General features: G+C 43.4%; 1 protein-coding gene across 5 annotated transcripts in view; it reads left to right on the top strand.

Moving 5' to 3' along the window:
• The window catches only part of IL18RAP (interleukin 18 receptor accessory protein), a 29,482-nt gene extending 12,030 nt beyond the window's left edge, over window positions 1-17,452 (top strand). The window contains exons 5-11 of one of the 5 annotated variants that reach the window (XM_022599014.3): window positions 2,146-2,296; window positions 6,678-6,743; window positions 8,346-8,469; window positions 10,816-10,967; window positions 12,084-12,221; window positions 15,277-15,450; window positions 16,663-17,452. In XM_022599014.3, the coding sequence (XP_022454722.2) occupies window positions 2,146-2,296; window positions 6,678-6,743; window positions 8,346-8,469; window positions 10,816-10,967; window positions 12,084-12,221; window positions 15,277-15,450; window positions 16,663-17,036 (1,179 nt within the window). In that variant the 3' untranslated portion in view covers window positions 17,037-17,452. Of the gene's footprint in view, window positions 1-2,145; window positions 2,297-6,677; window positions 6,744-8,345; window positions 8,470-10,815; window positions 10,968-12,083; window positions 12,222-13,943; window positions 15,451-16,649 lie in introns of those variants that run through there. The other 4 variants (XM_022599018.3, XM_022599015.3, XM_022599016.3 and 1 more) reach the window with 4 other exon arrangements.
• The last annotated feature ends 6,694 nt before the right edge of the window (window positions 17,453-24,146 follow it).

Raw genomic sequence — 24,146 nt, 5'->3', positions numbered from 1 at the left:
GCTCCGGACGCTCAGGCTCAGTAGTTGTGGCTCACGGACCCAGTTGCTCCGCGGCATGCGGGATCCTCCCAGACCAGGACTCGAACCCGCATCCCCTGCATTGGCAGGCAGATTCTCAACCACTGTGCCACCAGGGAAGCCCCCCAGAGAATCCTTTGAATGTTCATATGAGATACACATGAGAAATAACTTTGTAGTCTACATAGGTAATGAGTTCTTACTATTGATATTTTGTTATTTTTGTTGTTTATCTCTTTTCTTTTGACTGCAGTGGTGAAGGATATATTGCTAGTACTCTTAGTAGGAAATTGGAAAGCCAGGTGCTATACAGAGGTTAGAGGATTAATGATTATAAGATTAATGATACACTGATACCCCATCATTCAATAAATACTACTGTGTCCCTACCACTTCCTAGCCCCTAAAGATACAAGGGTGACTATGATAGTCTTTGCTTAAATTTACAAGAGTTTCCACAGTCACAAAAGAGCTGCCAGTCATTTTTCTAAAAATGTCTGATCATCTGACTCTTATGCTTCCAAACCTTTCTTCCAACTGACTTGCATTTATTCACCCCTCATTTACAAAGACCTTATTCTTGCTGGCCTGCTTGCTGTATCCTGGAGATACAAAGATCAAACACATCTACTTGCATCAGCCCTTTCACCTTGGCCTTGTTTCCTACATACAGGCTTTGCTTCAGGTGTTCCTAAAATGTCAATTACTTCCTTCTTTCTTTTTTCTTTTTCAAATTCTTTTCCCATTTAGGTTGCCACATAATATTCAGCAGAGGTCCCTGTGCTATGCAGTAGGTCCTTGCTGGCATTGAGTGATTCCTGCATATACCCTTCAAGTCTCGGATTAGACTGGGGGGGAGAGTCCCTACTTTTCCTATGAGGCAGAGCCGCCTGAGTGTGCCATACTCTGGCTTACTGCTCAGACATGCATCCTTAGGCTGAGAGTTCGCTCAGAGAGGGGATCTGTGTTTATTCCTTCCAGTGTGTCCAGGACCAGCTAAATGTCTTGGCACAAAGGCTGCCCTCGACAACTCACAGGAGGAGACATCCAAATGCATCATTACTATAAAAGGGCTATCGTGGGCTTCCCTGGTGGCGCAGTGGTTGAGAGTCCGCCTGCCGATGCAGGGGACACGGGTTCGTGCCCCGGTCCGGGAGGATCCCACGTGCTGTAGAGCGGCTGGGTCCATGAGCCATGGCCGCTGAGCCTGCGCATCCGGAGCCTGTGCTCCGCAACGGGAGAGGCCACAACAGTGAGAGGCTCGCGTACCGCAAAAAAAAAAAAATAACTTCTCTCCGTGAGAGCCACCCCTTGAGTTGGATTTGAAAACTGAGCAACAGCCTTCCCAGTGGGGAAAGGTGGTGGGAGACACGTTGATTGAGAAAGAACGTGGTTATGTAGGGAATGACAGGTGGGTAGAGGGGCAGAAGCAGGAAGTGAGTCGGGGAAGGAATGCCAAGATCAGGCTGTGAAGAATTTTAGCCTTTACCCTCAAGACAAAGGAGTGTCAATGAGAGACTCTAAGTAGGAGAGAGAAATGTTCATAACTGAATTTTAGTTCTCGCTCAACTTTGAGTCCACTAGGAGTTAAATAATTGTTCCGGAATCCCAGTCCTTCTTTGTCAAATTTAGATACATCTGTTTAGTTATTTACTTAATGTTTTCAATTTAACATTTTTTCTTTTATTCGAGTGAAATTATTTAAAGAAGAAACTTTATGTAAGCCCAATACACAGAAAATCTATATCGATTTCCAGAAATATAAATATACGTGTTTTTAAAAAATTCATTTAGGTATCGACCACTTAGACCACTATGAGTTTTCTAGAATCTAGGGGCCTGAATCACACTTTGGGCTTTACCAGGTTAAACAGCTCTTGCTGGGCTGTCTTCATCTCCACATGTAATTGTCTTTGCAAATGCTTCTCGTTTCAAGTAAGGATCTTACAGATATAGTTTTGAGCAGAATCTTTTACAGCTTGGGGGTATTATGTTCTGCAATGTCTTTATATCAGACTGACCTTCCCCCTTCCTTGGTTCAAATTTGTGAAGTTTTGCTATAGGTGAGCTTAATATTAATAGTAATTCTCTGGTTAAATTATTTAATTTTCTTGTCTCTTGGATTAGAATGGAAAACTACTCTCTGAAAAAAGGAGGAACCCAATTGAAGTGGATGACGTTTATGACTATCACCAGGGCACATACGTGTGTGATTACATTCAGTCAGATAATTCAAGTTTATGGACAGTCAGAGCTGTTGTTCGAGTAAAAACCATTGGTAAGTGAGGCTTTTGGTTTCAGTATTTGAGACGTCAACCCCAGTTACCCAGTGAAAGTTATCTTCTTTGGCTTAGTGATATTTTTCTGTGGTGAGGAAGGAGACACTCATAGCCTACAGTCATGTAAAGCCTGGAACGTTGGTGAACATCACTTTTCCATTAACCTAGATTCCATCCTCCAAGGAAGGCCTAGTTCTGGGTCATATTCAAGTTGTCACAGGTTGGGTTTTCTACACATTGATTCTGGTTTGTTTTGTGATAAATTAAAAAACAATATCAAAGGTTCATGTAAAGAAATAAACAAGATTAAAGATTTTACACATAAGAGATAATAAATTAAAAAACAATGCTAAATATTTCACACCCAGAAATAAGTAACACTCGTGTACCTATCACGAGCTTTAATAATGGTTTTTCCATCTCACGGTTTCTTTGTCGAAACAAAACAATACAGATACAACTTGAGGCCTTCCCACTTCCTCTCTTTGCAGATGTAGCCCACTCTTAGGTTATAATCCTTTCCATTTATGTTTTATGCTTTTTCTACATATGTATGTATCCATTAATAAAACAGAATATTGTTTTATGTTATAAAGTGTGTTTTGTGTTATAAACACATGGTATTGTTCATAGACATTGTTTTGCTAATTTATACCCGCATGAGCAATGAACAGATTCCCGTTATTCCCAAGTAATATTTGGTGGTTTCAGACTTTGGTGTCAAGTGGACTCTCTTATTTTCATACCAATTTACGTTTCCCTGACTACGAATGAAGTTGAATATCTTGCCATTTGTTTACTGGCCCATCGAGCTTATTCTTCTGTGACTTGTCTGTTTTTGGCCCAGGCTTTCCCTTGGGTCATTCTTATTAGATTTACAAGTGTAAAGCATGGATAAACTGTATGATGTAATCAATTTAAGCATGGCCTGTATCAAAACATAACCGTACAGAATGGTTGACTTCGCTCTTAGTAAATATAGTAATCAGTTTTACTTCCTCTTCTTTCATTGCAAGATACAAACCACATGGAGCATGCTGAGACCAAGTCAAACTCCCCTGCTTACTTCCGGGCCCTTGCACTCTGCAATACTTTAGACCTCATCGATTTAAATTTATATGAGATTGTTGCTTGGATGAGGGGTTAGAAGGCAAATACCCAACTTGGACCACTTGCCCCTCCAGGCGTGGTTGCTCTTTCCCTCGGGCATGATAACTCACCCATCAAACTTTCAGTGGCAGAATCTGCTTTTCTCTCTCCCAGAGGATGCTTTGCAACCTCTGTCACATCTTTTTAAGTCTTCTCTGTCATCATTCCTGTCTTCCTCATTTACTCATTCGTTCTTTCATTTATTCATTCTTACACCAGTATTTGTGGAACATGTGATATGTGTCAGGCACTGGGCTTGGTGCTAAGGTTGTAAGAATGAGCGCCTGGACACTTTCTCTGGCCTCCCAGAACTTACCGTCTCGTGGGGCAGACAGAGAGGAAACAGGCTACTACAGTTCGGTGTGATGAGTGGAGAGAAAGGGAAGCAGCGGGGCATGTGGGGGACACACAAACCCAGACCTGGGTACCCCGAGGCTGGGTGAGCACTGAGGGGTGAGGACAAACTAGCCCAGTGAAGGTGGAAAAGATGCCGTTCCAGGCAGAGGGAGCAGCATAGTTAACATCCAGGAGATGAGAGACAGCATGGTGCTTTCCAGGGAGAAAGAGAAGGTCAGTTGAGGGTATCTGGAAGCAGAACAGACATCACACTGTTCAAGTCAGTTTGGACTTTATCCGAGGAAAAATGGGGAGCCATTGAGGGTTCTATGTGGGAGAGTGTCATGAATAGATCTGGATTTGAGATAGATCACTCTTATTATGTAGAACATGGGTTTGGGGGTGGGGCGACAAGGGAGACAGAGAGAAGAATTAGGGCTGCTGTGGGTCAAGCAGTCAACTGCTGATGGTGGCCTGAACTAGGAGGGGCAGTAGGGATGGAGAGAAGAGAGCAAACTCCAGAAATACTTAGGAAATTACACGTGAAACGCTTTGGGAATTGGGAGGGAAAAGAGGGAAAAGGAGGGGTACAGAATGAGAGCCAGGTTTTACGCTGGGCAACGAGGTGGACTTTCTATAACATATTGAGAGAAGATGGGATGGGATGGGATGGGATGGGATGGGGTTGGATGGGATGGGAAGGGGTGGAATAGGATGGGATGGGATGGAAGTGGAAGGGGTAGGATGGGATACATAAGGGCTGGTGTAAGGCACAGGTGGGGGGAGCAGCAGATCTGAATCATGTTCTAAAAAGATGTCTCTGGTCACTCTTTGAGTAGACTTAGCAGAGGTGATTAGAAATGGCTTTATGTGTGTGTCAACAGAACATGTTGATGGAGTTTATGTGCAAGAGGAAAGAAGGGAATCAATGATGGATTACTTTTCTGGCATGATGAGTTGGTAAACAGTGGTACCATGTAATGAGACAGAAAAAATACTGAAAGAGAAGCAGGTCTGAGGAAGAAATTCAGTGTTAAGCTTGAAAGGACTTTGAGTCATCAAGTCACCATGACAAGTGGGTATTTGGATAAACCAGTCTGGGATACAGGCTACTACATCGGGAGATGTGAATGTGAGGGTGGCCGCCGACACGATATCTAAAGCCGAGGGAGAATGGGGTTATGTGGGGATGGAGTATAGGGAGGAGAGAGCCTAGAACATCCAGCACTGGGAGGCACGGGGGCGGAGAAGCATCTCCACAGGAGATGGAGAAGCGGTGTAAGAACAGAGAGTAGCAGCTATCCCAGGGCTCAGTGATAAAGTGTCCCAAGAAAGAGGGAGTGATGCACGGCCTCATATGGTGAAGCCTGTAAACTGCTCCTTGGATTTGGGAAGAGGGAGGTCATTATTTGCATCAGCAAGTGGGTATCAGTGGCAAGGTGGGGAGGGAGCAGTAAAGGAAGTGAAATTGATGACGTAGGCGAGAGAGCATTTTGAGGGCCAAGAACTTTCATAGGGAAGAGAGGCCTGGAGCGAGAGCTGCCCCACAAGGAGAGTAGGTGGAATGAAGACCACAAGGAGAGACCGGGGAGACGTGATACTCACAAGAGGCGCAGAGGAGGAGAAGCCCATAACGCTCAGGGGAGTGAGTAGAGACGAGGGAGGCGAGCCTCAGAGCACAGAAACGTGCACCCCGAAGAGGAGAGAAAAGCATGCCCAGCAGCATCCAATGCTACTGAGAGGGAAAGCAGATTAAAAACTCAGCCGTGGGCTTCCCTGGTGGCGCAGTGGTTGGGATTCCGCCTGCCGATGCAGGGGACTCGGGTTCGTGCCCCGGTCCGGTAAGATCCCACGTGCCGCGGAGCGGCTGGGCCCGTGAGCCATGGCCGCTGAGCCTGCGCATCCGGAGCCTGTGCTCTGCAACGGGAGGGGTGAGAGGCCCGCGTACCAAAAAAAAAAAACAACAACAAAAAAAAACCACTCAGCCGTGCCCAGTGGATTTAGGTGCAAGGAGGGTCACTGGTGACTTTGGCCAAAGCGGTTTCAGTGGAGTGATGGGGGTAGAAATCAGACTTCACGGGAGGGGAAGGGAGGGAGGAAACGAGCACACAGCGCTCTTTCAACAACTTGGCTGGGAAGGGAGGAGAATGAGTGGGGCAGGGGTATAAGGTGAAGGGTTTTTTCCTCTTTTTTTTAAGATGGAGAGACTGAGGGTGGATAAATGCTGATGGGAAGGAGAGAGAGAGAGTCAAAGATACAGGAGGAAGATAATGTAATTGAGGGAAGGAGGTCCCTGAGAATTAAGAGAGGACAATTCCAGAAGAGAGGTGATGAAGTTTCCTTTCTTAGGAGATGGGACATCTTCAGGAAGGAGTTTGACAGTGGAGGCATAGGTGAAAGTTTGTGGCAGGAAGTTGAGGGATAAAATGATTCACGAAGGGCTGAGCTCACCTTTATTTTCAAACAAACCATGAACTTGAGGATGGAGGGAGGGGTGGGCTCCAATCTGGCTAACCTGTGCATTCTCTCAGGTGCGTCCTCTTTCCTGTGGGATTACTCAGCCGGATGCACCAGAAAACAATCTTGGAGGAGAAGATGGGGTGGGGTTTCACGTCTGCAATGGGCCCGCGGGGCTGGCCTGGAAGGAGGTTCCCCCGGGGCGGGTACGGATTTATCAAGGACTCACGTTTCGCTAGCACCTGCAACCTGATGTCACAGTCATTTCTGGAGGTGTGATTTTCACATGGAGACATGAGTCTCTTGTACATTATGGATGAAATTTGTAAAGGAAGTTCCAAAACATTTAGATCAAAGTGTGACTGTGCGTTCAAATCCTCAGGAAGCAGGCCTTCAGATTTCCCAGTGCAAATAATAATTTTTATTTTCATCTTTTAGTGAAAAACACTAATCTCAAACCAGATATTCTGGATCCCATCAAGGACACCCTGGAAGTAGAACTTGGTAAGGTGGGTGGTGTCATCGCCCCTGAATGATACTTTGCTTCTGGGAGCAGGTCTAAGTGTGTTACAATGAAGAGCCTCGGGATTTCAAATTAAACAGAATTGGGGGTGAATCTAGACTCGGCCACTGACTAGGTTTGTGATCTTATACAGCTATTTAATCTTTTGAAGTCTCAGGTTATAAATCTGTAACTAGACAAAATAAAACTGACCTCACAAGGTTGCCTTGAGAAATATGGGATGATGTATTGATAATATTAGGTGACTTGTATGTTAGGCATGATCAATAGATTTTTTTTTTTTTTTAAGATTCTTCCCTACTCCACCCGGGAACAGTGGGTTACACAGATTGGTTAGGTTCATTGATTACATCTATAAATTTAATCAGTTAACCAACTTAGGTAGCATTAACCTTTACAAATACAGCGTTTGGTCTAGCCTTTAAGATAAATTGTAGGAGAATACTACAATCCTTGCTCAAATAAGTTGTATTCCAAATTAGCGTCTTCTTTGGGGTAGAGGGGGAAAGTGACTTCCTGTGGTCCCCTTCGATTTTGTCAGCTTCAATAACATCTACATCTTCCCACATAGCCAAATAAGAACTGTTCTCTTCAAAACCAAGTGCTGGTTGTTTCAATAAAATACGTGTTCTTTTAAGTGCTAATAAGATATTTATCGTTGTAGAAAGAAAGGTAGAAGTAGATATTGTGGTAAAAGACCACTGGGTGGCGGTTTCCTTCAAATGCTAATAAGATGTTTATCATTATAGAAAGAAATGTAAAAAGAGATATTATTAAATCACCACTAGGTGGCGGTAGCGGTGTATCCTGATTATGAAATAGAAATAACAGTACGGGCAAAATCACAAGAATGAAAGGAAGGAGGAAAGAAGCAGGGAAAACATTAATTAATTCAAAAATAGCCAAGTTACACAAGGTACCAATGAATTTTAAAGTATTACTGTGGGGAAAGCATTATAAAGGTGCAAAGGTGAGTTTTCAAATGGAGTTCCTAAACATTTCACGTTTAAAATATTGAGTTTGAGGCAGAGCATATCTGGATACCCCTTACAGAGAAAATGGGCAGAAAGAGGGTAGCGTAGGTACATGCATGTCCTTCCACAGTGTAATGTTCAAAATACTCAGCTGAATATCTAAATACTTTCTTCTTTAAACTACATGCCGCCCAAACCTCAGGATTTTCATTTAATATGCAAATACTAGTTAGTATTTCTTTACTGGCACCCTTGTACTACTTCAACAGCAGCGTCAGAAGACAGAGCTGGTCCCTGAAGCTGCTCATTTTCCTGGTGTTTATCCTTAAACCACATCAGAACCCGTAGTGCTGTGACCATGCCTATCTTCATTTGCAGAAATGTAGTTAACAGGTTTGAGGTCTAAGAGCTGCCCAGTACAGACAAACATCCCTGGTTTTACCTGTTTCCGAATGAGAGACAGGTGGACGTTTGGCTTTGTCTGGTACACCTGTTTTACCTGCGAACCTGACTGCCTCAGGGAACAGTTTCCAGATGGTGTCTTCCTCCTGCACAGGACAAAGTGTTCTCACGGGCTTCCTTCCTGTGTTCTGTGGCCCCTTTTTTCAGGAAAGCCTTTAACTCTTAACTGCACGGCCCGATTTGGCTTCGAAATAAACTTTAAGCCTGTGATAAGATGGTACGTCAAAGATTCTGACCAGGAGTGGGAAGTCCCAACACCCGAGGGGAGAAGGTAAGAAGGAAATTAGCGAACTTATTCTTTGCAACTCACACTAAAAGCTTTCACCTTTAGAACACCCTGAAATGTACACACAGAGCTGAACAAACAGATGGAGTTGGTGTGGCCACTAGCGCCAACTAGTCGTGCAAATAAAAGTATAGAAATGCAAAGCGTGAGTTAATTTTAAACTTGGGGGCCAAATGCAGTTTCACAGAGGGCCATAGAATGAAATATTTCTGTTGTGGTTTTTTTTTATTGCTATTTTTTATTTCATTTTTTATTTTTGGCCACACAGCTTGTGGGATCTTACTTCCCCGAACAGGGATTGAACCCAGGTCCTAGGTAGTGAAAGTACTGAGTCTTAACCACTGGACCACTGGGAAATTCCCCCCACCTTTTTCTGAAATAATCTTTTTATTTTATTTTTTACATTTTTTATCAGTTGTTTTAAAGTTCAATTTGTAGTAACAATTTGATGTGGCTGCTTTGCCCACCAAAGTAACAAGCAGACATAACAACCCATGCTGCTTGAATAGACTTGGCACATGGAACAAACGGGAAAGGATTCTGCACCCTAGCCAGCCATTCTCCATTCCCCCCTGTGCCGTCCATCCAGAGTGGGCCGAGTCAGGGCCCCAGTGTTGGGGTCCTTAACAGTCCGGAGCGTATGCAGAGAAAGTGGCACAATGATAAGCGATCTGACCGAAAATATGAGAAATGAGGAATAGTTGATGCAATCCAACCTGGAAAAGGAGACCCAGAGGTGAGATAGCTGTCTTTTTTTTTTAGGTATATTTACAGCAGCTTTATTTACAATAGTCAAAAATTAAAACACAGTTACATTCATTCATACAATGGATTATTATTCAGCAATAAAAAGAACAAATTAACTAGAGAAGGAAAAACTAATCTAAGGTGAAAAAAATCAGAACTGTTATTCATTCTGGTAGGCTAGGCATTGGCTGGAAAGGGATACAAGAGAACTTTCTGGGAAGTTGGAAATGTTCTATACCCTAATAACCATTTGTCAAAAGTATACAGCTAGGGACTTCCCTGGTGGCCCAGTGGTTAAGACTCCACCTTCCGCTGCAGGGGCACATGTTCTATCCCTGGTCGGGGAACTAAGATCCCTCATGCCATGCGTGAGGGGGAAAAAAAAGTATACACCTAGACATTGTGCACTTCAAGGTAGGTAAATATTACCAAAAAGAACCATATAATGACAATGGAGTAGGTGTAGGGAATTAGTGAAGGCTTAAATGATACAAAAATGGCAGGATATTGATAACTGAGGTATCATTTTATTGTTGTCTGCATATGTTAAACTATAACTTTTAAAGAAATTAAAGAAAGAAGAGATAGTCTTATATCTACCCAGACATTTGCCAATTACAGCCACCCTCGTTCTTTCCCGTAGATCTGATTACTGTTGTAATGTGGGATCTCTGTCTTGAAGTACTTGGAAGCTATTAAGTTTTATGAGAAACTAGACTTAGTTTGCAACCCAGATTGGTGGGAAGAATTTACTGGGAAGACAGTTTGGCTCAATGGAAAGTAAAACTCTAGACATTTGGAGCTAGAGTCCCTCACTTTCCCAACATCTGTTCCAAAGTAATCGCCTCTGTATTAAGCGCTTATCACAGCCTCTGGCAGGCAGGAAGCGTCCAGTGAATAAGAGTGGGTATTGTAGGCTCCACACAAGACAGCCTAAAACATCATCCACAGAGACTATATTCTTTAATGTGAAGACAGACTGCAGACGGGCAACTTTGGAGAATCCAAACTGCGAATCAGTGCCGAGATTCACACTTCCTGGACAGGGCGGAATGACACAGGCCCAGGAATCACGCTGCCACTTCCCAGCCGTGTGACCTTGGATTGTCACCCACCTTCTTGCCTGTTCTGAGCTGCTCAAGTCAGGATGATCACACCATTACCCGGTGCGGCTCCTGTGAGGATGGAGGAGATTTGATCCTCTCCTCCACATTCAGCGCTCGGGGGACCAGAGGACCGTCTGATACACACAGCCCTCAGTAGAAGCTAGTTATTTCTAACATTCTTCTTAAATTGTTGTATCTATTCTCAAGGGGAATTCTTAGAGTAAGGAAGATCAGATGAGCCTCGCAAGTAATTATAGTCTAGCGTAAATGCTTAGAATGGTGCTTAGCTGATTCAATCATTTAATAAAAAACGAGCCACCTCTGAGCATCCTCTGTCTTTCTGGCATCTCCTTGTACTATCTGACCCCACAGCTCTTCTGAAAGCCAAACGGTTATCTACTTACACGTGTTCCAAAAACTGCAAATGGGTGTCAATCTGTGTTACTAAAGGGGTGTGGTATTTTCCCTCCTTTCCTAGTGTTAAATCCACCTTAAAGAATGAAGTCATCGAGCGTGTTGTCTTCCTGAAAGAAGTTACTCAGAGCGATCTTCGCAGGAAGTTCATTTGCTTTGCCCAGAACTCCATTGGGAACACTACCCAGTCCATCCAACTGAAAGAAAAGAAAGGAGGTGAGCCTGAAGGTGGCTGCAGAATGCATGCACCTGCTTTCACCTGGGAGGAGAGGAACCTTCCCAAGGAAGTAGCCACAGTGATGGTAGCCACTAACATGCTCTAGGTGCCAGACAACATTCTAAGTCAGCAGTGTGCTTGTGCTGATTCATTCAGTACCTTGACCGAGGCCACACAACTAGTAAGTTTCACATTGGTGATCCAGAGCTGGTCCTCTTACGAATGTTCTGCATACGGGAGCTGTGTTCGTTCATTCATTCATTCACTCCTTAGTTCATTCACTGACTCATTCATTCATCCTACAAAGACCTACAGAGCATGCCCTATGTGGCAGGTATCGTACTAGGACCTAGCTCCCTTTCCTATGTTCCTCCCCTGGCTTCCAAATCCAGAGAATGTGATGGTCTGGTGTCGGAGAGTAAAGGAGAAAAAGAGGGGAGAAAGAGTATTCTTGTTCAGTTTAGGAGTGATATGTGTACATCACAGATCATAGCCTCTTAAAGCTAGAGAGGAAATTCCTGGTAAGGAATAGCTCTTAAATTTCTTTAAGAAGATGCTCAGAGATGAAGGTGATATCATTCGTTCACTCAGTTAGTAGAGATGAGAGAACAAGCAGGTTCTGAATGCTTGTGAGGCTTAAATAAGACACATTTGGTGGGTGCTCCATAGAGGTGGGTCAAAGGTGCCACGTGTTAGGTACGGTGGAGGTGAGAAAGCCAGTCAGATGTGGCTCTGGGCTTCAGGGAGTTTAGACTTTAGTAGGGTCGATAACACGTGACAATAGTTTACAGTATGCAATAAGAGAGACAGAAATGGGTTGTGTGGAAGTTTATAGGAGAAAACAATTTAAAAAACGAGTTTTTGTCAGTTTCCCAGCCACCCCAATCAGAAACGACCCATTACCCTGGGTTTTCTTGAGTTCATTTTATGGTAATTCCCTCAAGATGTGATTTAAGATGTGTCCAGATTCAAGAGAAATGTTTCCAGTAGATTTTTATAAAAAATAATAGGGCTGGAAAAGGTGCTGGGCTGGCCTGAATGTGGCCTTATAGGGGAGGCGGGTGTTGGAGGGGACGCGGCCCCTGTACCTGCTCACGGCCGCCGCGTCTCCGCAGTGGTGTTCCTCTACATCCTCCTTGGCACCGTCATGGCCCTGGCAGGTGTGCTGACCGCAGGTGCGCTCTTCTACATGTACTGGATTGAAATAGTGCTGCTGTACCGAACCTACCAAAACAAGGATGAGACCCTCGGGGGTAAGATGACCCAACTCGCCTCGGAACTGACTTAGAGGGAGGGGCTTGAGAAATGGATGTTCCACGATGGAGAAAGTCATGACCCTCAGGCTCTAAGACCCTCCTGCAGGTCTGGCGGCTTCACACCTGGGAAGGGCTGGGAGCCCAGGGGAGAAACAAATTCTCTTCATCCCAGTTACTAGGAATCTTGCCAACGATGTTATTGTAGGGCACATTGGACTTGAAAATAACTCTCCACTCACCAACCTGAAGCAAGATGGCGGATGACTTACCATCTCCATGCCTTACTTTTCTCTTCTGTAAAGTAGGGTTGTAATCACAATCACAATGAATGCAATGTGGGCTCTTTGAGTTAAGACATATTGAGCATTTAGAACAGCATGTAGCACATGGTAAGCACTCAGTGATACCGGCTCCAGCTCTCATTACCTCTTGAGGACTGAGTGCACGCCAGGCTTATGTATCAGCTACTGGAATCGTCACTGAAATCCTACACGCCAGGCAGAGGCGTGAAGTCTGTGCCCCCAGTGGAACTGCTAGGGGATGTTAGAGGTTGGGATGGAACCCAGGCAGTTAGGTTTAGAGCCCCCATTAGCTATTGCCTCAGTTAACTTCTTCTGTAAAGTAAGGGGCTTGGGGATGTGGAAACATCCCTAAAAGAGTGAGGTTCTGGAAAGTACTAGCAGTGGCACTCTCCATGAAGTATCTGTCAGTTTTCCCATGAGACAGGTTAATAGTGTTTATTAACATTTGCTTCTTTAGACTGGAAGAGCTGCTGGTGTGTTTTTCTAGTCCCAGAAGGCTCAAAGGTTAGAACGTTGGCAGTTTTAGTGAATGATTCTATTGCTTGGAAAGAGCAGAATCCCTTCTGCTGGATTCCAGGGACAATTAAATACTTACCTGATTGGGATGCCCCTTTACATACACACCAGTGGTTTCCCCACACTAGGAACTCAGTGAAGAGCTGTCAGATCACTGGGAAAAGGGGCAGCACAGAAATGCATCAATCACACTTGTCTTTAGACCAATGATTGAGAACACACACTAGAAGTCCTTCAGCCAAGAGTATTTTGAGGTTATATTTTAAATAGCTTTTAAGAATTGAACAAATTATCTAATCACTGTCTTAATTGTTCTCCTAGACAACTTCATTACTTCTTTTACTCAAATGCTATTTTTCTTAAGATTCTAGAGCTTGTACAGAAGACTCAATCTACTGTGAAACATCTTATTTTTTGGAGGGATGTTTTTTACCCTAATTTATTTTTTAATTGAAGTATAGTTGATTTACAATGTTGTGTTAGTTTCAGGTGTACAGCAAAGTGATTCAGTTTTATATATATAACTGGATTCTTTTCCGTTATAAGTTATTACAGAATAGTAAGTAGAGGTCCCTGTGCTATACAGTAGGCCCTTGTTGGTTGTCTGTTTTATATATAGCAGTGTGTATATGTTAATCCCAAACTGTGAAGTACTTTAAATGTGTCCTCTCTTGTTTGCACAGACAACGTTTTAGTAATCTGACAGGGAGGCAGAACCCAGTTTTCAAGCACAGAGATTCATTACACTCTGTGGCCAGTCTAATGTTTTTCAGCAAAAAGACTGTTTCCTGTGACTCTCCCAAAATTTAGAGAGACCTAGGATGTCAGAATTGTGGGGATCGTCTAATTCTCCCACTCTCCAATATTATTACAAAAGAAATTTAACGTTTTCCGGTTATAGAAAAATCCCAGTTTGCTGGAGTGTCACAGGGATGTGGAAGAAATCAGGGTGACTACGGTGTGTCACACAGGAACTGCACAGCATGTACCTGCTGGCCACGCCCCCTGAGCCACCGCCTCCCCACCTGGGCAATGAGAAGTATCTTAGATGCACCTCCAGGACCTCGCCCTTTGGCATCCTCCTCTCTTGACGCCAGACCACCTCTGTTTCCCTCTTGCTTTTCTGTTTCTGACACTTCTGTTGGCTAAAGCCTCTTAGGTCCGTGTCGAGCAAACTGCCAAGCTGCATCACTGCTCTTTGCTACTTTGTAATAATACTATTTGCCTGGCATTGTGCAAAGTGCTGGAAGATGAGCCAGCTGTGTGCCACTCCAGAGCTCGTGGGTTAACTTTTGAGATTTTCTTTGGCTTCCAGTTGGTTCTTTAGCACATCCCAGAGCCTATGTGCATTTATAATAGTTGAGTCAACAGAGGCACATGAGACCTTAAAAATACCCTAAAACAAGTTCCAAAATATAGTTTTCCATCTAAAAGGGAAAGGAATGCATATTATCTTGTGCCTGCCATAAGTCAGTCACCAAATCCTTCATATACATTATCCCAGGCAACCCTGACAGAAGCAAGACGGGGAGTTATCATTATCTCATTTTACATATGGGGATTCAAACACAGATACGTGTGCTGTCAGCTCGCTCATGCACTGGGTCTCTGCAGTGCTTTGCTCACTGGGTATTATCACGCTTTGATGGAGCAGACTCCACTTTGATGTGTGACTAATGAGACAGCAACGCTGCAGATGCAAAAAAAGCTCAGAGGAACTCCTGAGAACATGTGATTTAATCAGAGAAGGCCCCAGCTGTTTGATCTGACGTCAGTGAAGGTGCAGGAGTGCCTCATCGATTAGAATCTGATTCTGGGTGGATAATCAATACCCCTCAGCAGTGTGATTCTGAAATGAACACAGATGCTGCGTTTTATTTAATAAATCAGTGCAGTAAGGATCCCAAATCTTAATTCTTATCCATTTACCATATGGTTCGAGTGTATGTAGGTATGCCACGAGAGTAAAAAATATGTCAATGGCTTGCATTCTTTTTTTTTTTTTGCGGCACGCGGGCCTCTCACTGTTGTGGCCTCTCCCGTTGCGGAGCACAGGCTCCGGACGCGCAGGCTCAGCGGCCATGGCTCACGGGCCCAGCCGCTCCGCGGCATGTGGGATCCTCCCGGAGCAGGGCACGAACCCGCGTCCCCTGCATCGGCAGGTGGACTCTCAACCACTGCGCCACCAGGGAAGCCTCGTGTGGCTTGCATTCTTTATTGTGCTTCTTCCTCAGATGAAAAGGAGTTCGATGCTTTCATATCCTGTGGGAAATGGAGCTCTCTTGAGAGTGGGGCCACTTCATCCCTGAGTGAGGAAAACTTGGCTCTGAGTCTATTCCCTGAAGTTTTGGAAAACAAATATGGATACACCTTGTGTTTGCTTGAAAGAGACGTGGCCCCAGGAGGAGGTAAGTCCTGCACGCCAACAGAAAACATAGCACAAGAAGGAGAGTTACGTGCAAGCACTCTCTATGTTGTCTTGTCATTCTTTCTGCTGGGCTATTTATCTTCTGGAAGGTTTCATGAGCTTAGAACTTCTGGGGCAACAACACAGAAAAATGTGTGTTGCAGAGACATGCTCCATCATCAAAAAAATCCATCTTCAATGGATATACATATATGTCTAACTGAACCACTTTGCTATACACCTGAAACTAACACAACACTGTAAATCAACTATACCCCAATATAAAATTAAAATTTAAAAATCAAAAAAATTGCCACAGGAGGAAAATAATCCATCTTCAGGAAAAAACATTATTGGAGCGCAGGGAGCCTTCCAGAATGAAGATCTCTTTTCTGGCTCCTCAACAGAAAGTTATCTCTTGTCCTCCCAAACGGGTGGCCCCCCTGCTTTCTGGGACTGTGCCTGACACAAACTCAGGACTGGGTCCAGCAGACTCCCCAGGCCCGGGCCCAGTCCTGGGCACGATCAGATGTGCAGACCTCATCCTGTCCCGCTGATCTCCTCTGCCTGAGATGCGCCACCCAGGAGCCTGGGACATTCCATGCCCCTCTCTTATCCCAGCCAGCCTTGTTCCAACGAGCTTTGCTCCTAGAGGAATTGGCAATTTGAGGAGACAGAACACAGGGAGGAATGTGAAACTGACAGTCACTAGACACTGGAACATATCTTCAACTGTCCACAGAGTTGATTTAGGAGAAGTGATAAAGAAAACCAGGCTTCCTTTCCTCTTTGCCTCAGAGTGCCCATTGCGAGGAACCCGCTGGGTGGATCTGGGAGATTCAGGGTTATTGTGACTCAGGGTTTAACAATAACAATGTCATGTATACACTGATGTGTATAAAATTGATGACTAATAAGAACGTGCTGTATAAAAAAACAACCAAAAAACAACTAATACTAAACTTTCTTTGGGTTATTTGTATGGAAATATGCTAATATAAATGTTTCAGACATTACATGAAATTTCTAAAAATCTTATATGTTCTGGTATAATGTAATAGGTCATAATTCTAGTTATTACTTTAAAATGTATAACTCAGAAATAACTAAATTTGTCAATTGCATTATTATGAACTTTTATCAAATCTTTAACCGTGGTCATTAAAAAAAAAAAACAATAACAGTGTCGAATAATTAAAGCTTTTATTTCCAGTGTATGCAGAAGACATTGTGAGCATTATTAAGAAAAGTAGAAGAGGGATATTTATCTTGAGCCCCAGCTATGTCAGCGGACCCAGTGTCTTTGAACTACAAGCAGCAGTGAACATTGCCTTGGAGGATCAAACACTGAAACTGATTTTAATTAAGTTCTCTTCCTTCCAAGAGCCGGAGTCTCTACCTCCTCTAGTGAAAAAAGCTCTCAGGGTTTTGCCCACTGTCACTTGGAGAGGCTTCAAATCAGTTCCTCCCAATTCCAGATTCTGGACCCAAATACGCTACCACATGCCTGTGAAAAGCTCTAAAGGATTCACGTGGAATCATCTCAGAGTTATCCCAAGGATTTTTTCTCTAGAAAAGACTCAGTAAAACAGAAACCGCTGGGAGGCGCTCCCAGCCTAAAGGACGGTGAAATGGGCCCTGAGCTGCCTCCTCCTACACCCCTCCCGTCCTGTCCCTGGTGAGTAGAGCGAGACCCTGATGGACAGAGCACACGGCGTGGATCAGGCTGATATAGAATGGGAAGCGTTCTGCCAGCCCTGAGCGAGTGTGGCAGGCACTGGAATGACACGAAAACCATTGTGGGAGCCTCAGATTTCCTGGGCTAGACAGAGGGAGAGCGAATTCAGCCCACACGGCCCCTAAGATTTTCCTAGTGGCCTCAGCGGAATCAGCAGATACAGCCGCTTGGCTTTGTGGCTATGGACTTGTCATGTCTTCTGTGTATTGTTCACATCATTTTATCGATCTTCGCGGTCAAATAAATATTATTTTATTAGACACAAGTGATTTAAACTTTGCCTAAACCGTCTCTGTGAAGAAGACAATTCTTATTCCGTGTTCGCCCATTCACTGGAGCACAGAAAGCAAGTCGGAGAGGCAGAGACCAGGGGCCAAGGAGCAGACAGGGCCATGGTTCCTCTCTACCGTGTCCTTGTGAGAGCTAGAAGGAAGAGCCCCTTCCTCGGGACCCGTGTAGCCCTGAGCCAGGACACAGGGCTTGGGGAGAAGAGTGGGGCTAAGTTCAGCTCATCCTCGTTGCCTTGGCCTTTGCGCAGGGCATGAAGTACACAACCTTACTCTGGGCCATAGGAAGTAGGAACCAATTAGGCCAAAATGATTTGGAGGAGACAAGGAACAGACCAGCAGTTATGTGCAAAGTAGAAAGGCAGAAGCCAGGGCAAGAGTCTGGAAAATAAATGTCTACACTGGTTAAAAGACAGCAAGACTGGGACTTGAACAGCGCTTAAGTCTGAGGCTTTGCCTCTCGAGGCTGGTGGTCCCCATGTGCTTCCTGACTATCTGGTCTCCTTGAGTTCCTCCTAAGTGATGGGCCTTAGGCCAGAGGACCAAGTAGCTGTTCCACGTAGACGAGGCTCCTTTCATTCTCACCAGTGTGTTTTCCTGACGAGAGTTCAATGTGCAGTTAACATGGCGTTCTAGTCTCACATGAAGGTACAACACTCATGCTTCATCTTCCCCGATAGAAGGGCGCGATTTATTTGAGCAATAAGGAAAAGCGATTTCTGGACGCATTCACATTTAATGTGTCCCATCCGCTTGTCCGAACGTGATCCAGGTTTGGAGGGGCTCAGAGTCATTGCCATCTGGCCACTGCTGGGTGCCTGTGTGAAAGGCTTTTGAGGTCTTTTTGCACAGGGACACCCACATCACAAAAACCACTGTGGTTTTGGCACCAAGCAAGATCCTTGTTGGGAATTTCAGTGATAAAGTTAAAGATGAGTTAAAGGGTATAAATTATTCCTGGAGGAATTTTCTTGTGGGAAAAGCTCATTGTAGGGTCTCAGAAGGGAAGGACCCACACTGTCATCGTGTCCTTGTGTTCTGGTGATGACTAGAAGCCCTGGTTTTCCTGCCAGCCACTCTCAGAGATCTAAGACTCAGAAACCCCTTTTGGCCAGTGTGTCCAGATATATTTTATTCTAAAATAAGGATGGCTGTAACTGATATATCCAGAGGTCCAGAGTGTTGTTCTTAGCTTAACCAAACTCAAAATGATCCCCAGATTTATGCATACACACAAAAAAGGAACTATCTGGGTCTATCTTTTACAGAATACACTCTTCCAGGTGAGTGGGTATGCTAAGAATGACAAATTAACATTTAGGACAAGGGTTTATTTACAGTTCTTACATGTAAATCAGTCAAAACAAAGTGGACAACCAAAACAAGTTTTCTATACACAGAAGACTGATGGTACTTAAACAATGGATCTCAGTAGAATACAATGAGAAGGGATAATGGATTCCCACCACACCTTCTAAACAAGGTGTCCGTATGTTCTGATTCCGGCTTTACACTTGTTGTCCAGGTATAATTTTCATAGACCAAGTATAATTTCTTACTCTGAAAATGTGTCCTACTTTGGACGGTGGTCATCTCACCTCTAGTGTACATTGTAGAATAGTCCTTACTGACCCTGGATGATGTCTCAGGCGATCTCACCAAGAGCTTTCCTGGTCTCTTTTGGGTTTTAGTACCCACATTTACTATCTATATCATTTCCAGATTGAAGCTCCAGGTAAGATGGAGTAAGCACACAGCCCCCTACCTTTCCCACTCATTGTAGCTATGAAACCTGAATAAAGTGCATATAAAAATCAGTTTGAGGATTTTGAAAAGTACGTCAAAGCAGGAAGATTGGAGAAGACAAGAATTCAAAGTTCCACGATTTTATTTTCCTCCAATATCTCTTGGTTTAGACTCAGCACAGTCCAAAACCCGGGAGTGGACCTTAGTGTTAACACTAGTTCCAGAAGAAGCCCTCTAGTTCTGCCTTGAAGACTGGGAAAGGTGTTTCCTAACACTCCCGTATAGTTTCCTTTCTATATTCTCTTACTTCCTAGCCCCTGTGCAATCCTGTGTTGGCATCAGTGGCACCAACAAAAGCAGAGAAAAGAGGGGTCCTCAAGAGCCTATATCTCTCTAGGAGGGAGAATTGTCCATTTTGATACAGGAGCTGTGGTCTCAAGGTGTGGCAAATCTCTATTGATTTTTTTTTTTTTTTGTCTCTCTTACTACTTGGCTGGGGAGGTGGAAGCGGTGGGGGGAAGTGCACTGCAGGGTGGAGCACTTGACGCACCAGCACTCTTGCCAGAGAACTACAGAGAGGAAGACAAGAGACCTATAGAACCTGAAAGTACTCTGCAGAGTGCTGACAGAGAGGAGCTCAGGAAAGCAAACCCGTAAAGCTGCTTACAAACTCCAAGGCTCATCCCCAAGCTGCACATGCATGAGCCTGACCCTAAATAGAATAGCATAAACTCTGAGAATTAAACTATAGGATAGGCTGCTTCCTGAGTTCCAGGGACAAGTCTAAATAGAACTGAAGGACAGTGAGATAGAACTGACACTGAAACCACAAGGCTGGTTAGAATTCTGGGCTTGAATCCAACTAGGTCAGTTGCCTGCTTAAACAAAAATAGCATTGTACATAGGATTTCAACAAGATCCAGAGTTGCGTGACATAATATTTTAAATATTCGGGATACAATCCATTGAAAGCAAAATGTGATAACCTTTTCTGATGGAATTTTCGATGTAGGTGGGTGTGATATATAAGTCAAGTACAACATAAAAGGGACAGAGTAGGGGAACTTGTGTGGTGGTTAGGTAACTACATCCTACTTGAAATGGTAAAATATTGATTCTAAGAAAAAAGTGAAAGCATACTTTAATCCCTTGAGCAACCACTAAAACAAACAAACAAATGAAAAACAAGTATTGTTAAAATATAATAGATGAATTTAAATGGACTAATAAAAGTGTTTAAATAACCCAAAAGAAGAAAGGAAAAGGAAAATAGAGGAACAAATAACTGAGGAAATAAACAGAAATCAAACAATAAAATGGTAGACATAAACCCAAATATATTAATAATTATATCAAATGTTAAATGTATAAACATAGTAAGTAGAAGACCAAGATTATTAGAACACACTTTTTTAAATGACTCTATTTAAACTATATCCCTCTGTAATAAACACATTTCAAATATAATGATATAAGCAGGTTGAAAGTAAAAGGTTAGATATAAACATATTATAAACAATAATTAAAGGAATTTTAGAGTGCTTATATTAACATCAGCTTAAGGAGACTTCAGAGAAAAGGAAGTTACCAGGGATAAAGATGATAAAAAGATGAATTTGCCAAGAAGACATAACAGTCTTCAATGTGTATGCACCTAACATCAGAGTTTCAAAATACATGCAACAAAAACTGACAGAACTAAATGAAGAAATAGACAAATCCACAACAGATTCTCAAATAAATTCTCCCCAAATTGATTTAGAAGTTTAACATAATTTCCTTCAGTATCCAAGAAGAATTTTTTGTAGATCCAGGCAAACTGATTCTAAAATTTTAATGGAAAAGTAAATAACCTAAAATAAACAAAGCAGGGACTTCCCTGGTGGCGCAGTGGTTAAGAATCTGCCTGCCAGTGCAGGAGATACGGGTTCGAGCCCTGGTCCGGGAAGATCCCACATGCCGCAGAGCAAGGAAGCCTGTGCGCCACAACTACTGAGCCTGCGTTCTAGAGTCCCTGCGAGCCACAAATACTGAGCCCGTGTGTCACAAAAACTGAAGCCCTCATGCCACAACTACTGAAGCCCACGCGCCTAGAGCCCGTGCTCCGCAACAAGAGAAGCCACCGCAGTGAGAAGTCCGTGCACTGCAACAGAGTAGCCCCCGCTCGCCGCAACTAGAGAAAGCCCGCATGCAGCAACAAAGACCCAATGCAGCCAAAAATAAAAACAAATAAATAAATTTTTTAAAAATATCAGAGCAATTTGCAAAAGAAAATAAAGTTGGAGGAATTACACTACTCAACTTTATAAATCAATATAAATTTACAGCAATCAAGACAATGCTATATTGGCTAAGTAATAGATCAATAAAACAAAATCAAGAGTGCAAAAATACACCCATACAGATATGGCCTGTTGAGTCTTGATAAAGTGTGAAAGGTAATTCAATGAAGAAAGGACAGAGTTTTAAACAAAGGGTGTTAAATAATTGGCCATCATAAGCAATAAGATGAACTTGAAACCTTACACAAACATTAACTCAAAATGGACCATAGATCTAGATGTAAAACTAAACCTATAAAAATTTTAGAAGAAAATATGACCTGAGATTAGGCAGAGTTCTTAGATATGTCACCAAAAGCATGACCTATAAGAAAAAAGCTTAGTAAATTGGATTTCAAAAAATTAAAAACATTTGTTATGAGAAAAATACTGTCAAAATAATGAAAAAACAAGCCTTAAACATGTAGAAAATATTTGAAAATCACATATCCAATGATTTGTAACTAGAATATGTAAAGATCTCTCCAAATTCAATAATAAAAAGCAAACTACCCAATTTAAAAAAAGGAGCAAAAAATTCGAATAGACAATTTACTAAAAAGGATACATAGATGGCAAATAAGCCCATAAAAAGATGTGCAACATCAATATCTATTAGGAAAACGTAAATTAAAATAGCCCCCCAAAAAAGAAAAAAAAATTGACAATACCAGATGCAGATGGTGACATGGATACCTGGAGCTCTCATATATTCTCATGGAAAGCAAATGGTCCAGCCATTCTACAAAACAGAGTGAAACATCCACCTACTATATATTCCAGAAATCCCATTCCTAGATATCAGTCCCAGAGAAATGAAAATTATGTTCACATACATACACATACTCTGTACATGAATGTTTATAGCAGCTCTGGTCAAAATCATCACTATTTGGAAACAACTCAACGACCTTCAACTAGTGTGTATCAGTTTGGCTCCAGTCAGGAGACAGAAACCGCACAGTAATTTTTAAAGGGAATCTTTAATGTAAACAATTATTTGGCTATAAGAGAGTGAGTATAGAGATGTCAGTAGAACTCCAGAGTATCTTGGGGCTGAAGGAGAGTAGGGAGACAAACTTGGAAGGAGTCCCCTCCCCAAGTCTGGGGTTCAGACATTGTTAGAGAAGGTGAGATATTGCCTACTGAATGGCAAAGTTCTCTTAGTTGCCTGGGCCAGAGCTAGTCCACAGTTGCTGGAAAGCAGCCAGCAGACTCCCAGGACAGAGCAAGCCATGGCTGGTGGACGGACTCATGGCATGAATGGGGGCACGGCTGTGGGCATGAGGTCTGGAGCACCTGGGTCCGCATTGTGGGAGCTTCAGGGACCAAAGTTTTGGTGTGCAGGTGAGCCAAAGCAGCGGCAGGGGTGCAGGGGGGAATGCGGAGGGCCACGTGGGCTGGAGGCTTGGACTGCACGGTGTCCATGAGAGGCCAGGACTGCAAGGTGCCTAAAAGGTAATTTCCTCTGTGTGCACAGCTTGGGCAGGGCACCAACAGATGTCACGCACCCATGCTGCTGACTGATAGTGCAGCAACAGGAAGAATAACACAAAAGACAGCAGCTGGAACCAGGAAGGCCCTCCTGCAAGGCCCCTCCAACTCCCTCCACTGATGGAGCTCAACGTTGTACTCACCGGAAGGGATAAATGCTTCAAAAATCCAGTCTATTCCATGGAGCAGATACTGAATGGTGAATTTGGGGCTCAGAGGTAATCAAGTGATACCAGGCATAGGGTGCATCAATCAATCAATAGCTGTACATGCAAAAATTAAACACTTCATAGAAATAAAAAAGAATGTACTACTGAGACACACAACAGCTTGGCTGAATCTCAAAGCATAAGGCTGAGTGAAAAACATCTAATTTCAAAAGGTTACATTTTTCCATTTATATGACATTTGCAGGAAGCCAAAACCGTGGCAGAGAAGAGATCTGTGGTTTCCAGGGGTTAGGGGTGGAGGAAGGTGTGAAAAGGGGACACACAAAAGGAGAGTGCAAGAAAGTAACCTGCCTTCCTTGGTGATGATGTGAATCTATATGTGTTCAAATTCATACAGCTGTGCACCAAAAAGGCCGATTTTGTTATATGTTAATTTTAAAATAAAAATTTTAAAAGACTACTTTAATCTAATATCAAAACTTTAATCTCCAGTCCAGTTCAAACTTCTCCTTTTACCCCAGCTTAGGTCCAACCGGCAATGGGACAGAGAGTGTGGTCTATTTTCCCCTCCTGTTCTACTTCCTCCTGTCTGCTTCGGCCTTTTCCTTCACTGTGTTTAGAGGGAGGAGAAAGGAGAAGGAGGGAAGAGTTTCTTTAACTAAGATGATGCTCTTTGAAATTCTCTCTTACTGGTGGAATGCCCTTTCTTCTACGTGATGCCAAACGTCTGGCTCCTTCTGTTTGAGGCATTCTTGTGGGTTCTTTGGACACCCTCCCCCAACCCCCAGATCCCACCAGGACGTCCACTGCTCCTGATGCACCTGACTCAGGTCATGCCTTCTCTGGATACCCCTCATCTCCTACCCCATGCAGTGAAGCCCCTCATGGCCAGTTTTTCCACTGTGATTCACCCACCTCACGGGGAATCAGATGCCCACTTT

This window comes from Delphinapterus leucas, chromosome 13 (genome assembly GCF_059928025.1).
Source record: "Delphinapterus leucas isolate spDelLeu-1000000601 "Yukka" chromosome 13, BTC_Dleu_Yukka2, whole genome shotgun sequence".
NCBI classification, from domain to species: domain Eukaryota; kingdom Metazoa; phylum Chordata; class Mammalia; order Artiodactyla; family Monodontidae; genus Delphinapterus; species Delphinapterus leucas.
Note: the sequence above shows the minus strand (reverse complement) of the source record. Positions and strands in the feature narration are given on the sequence as shown.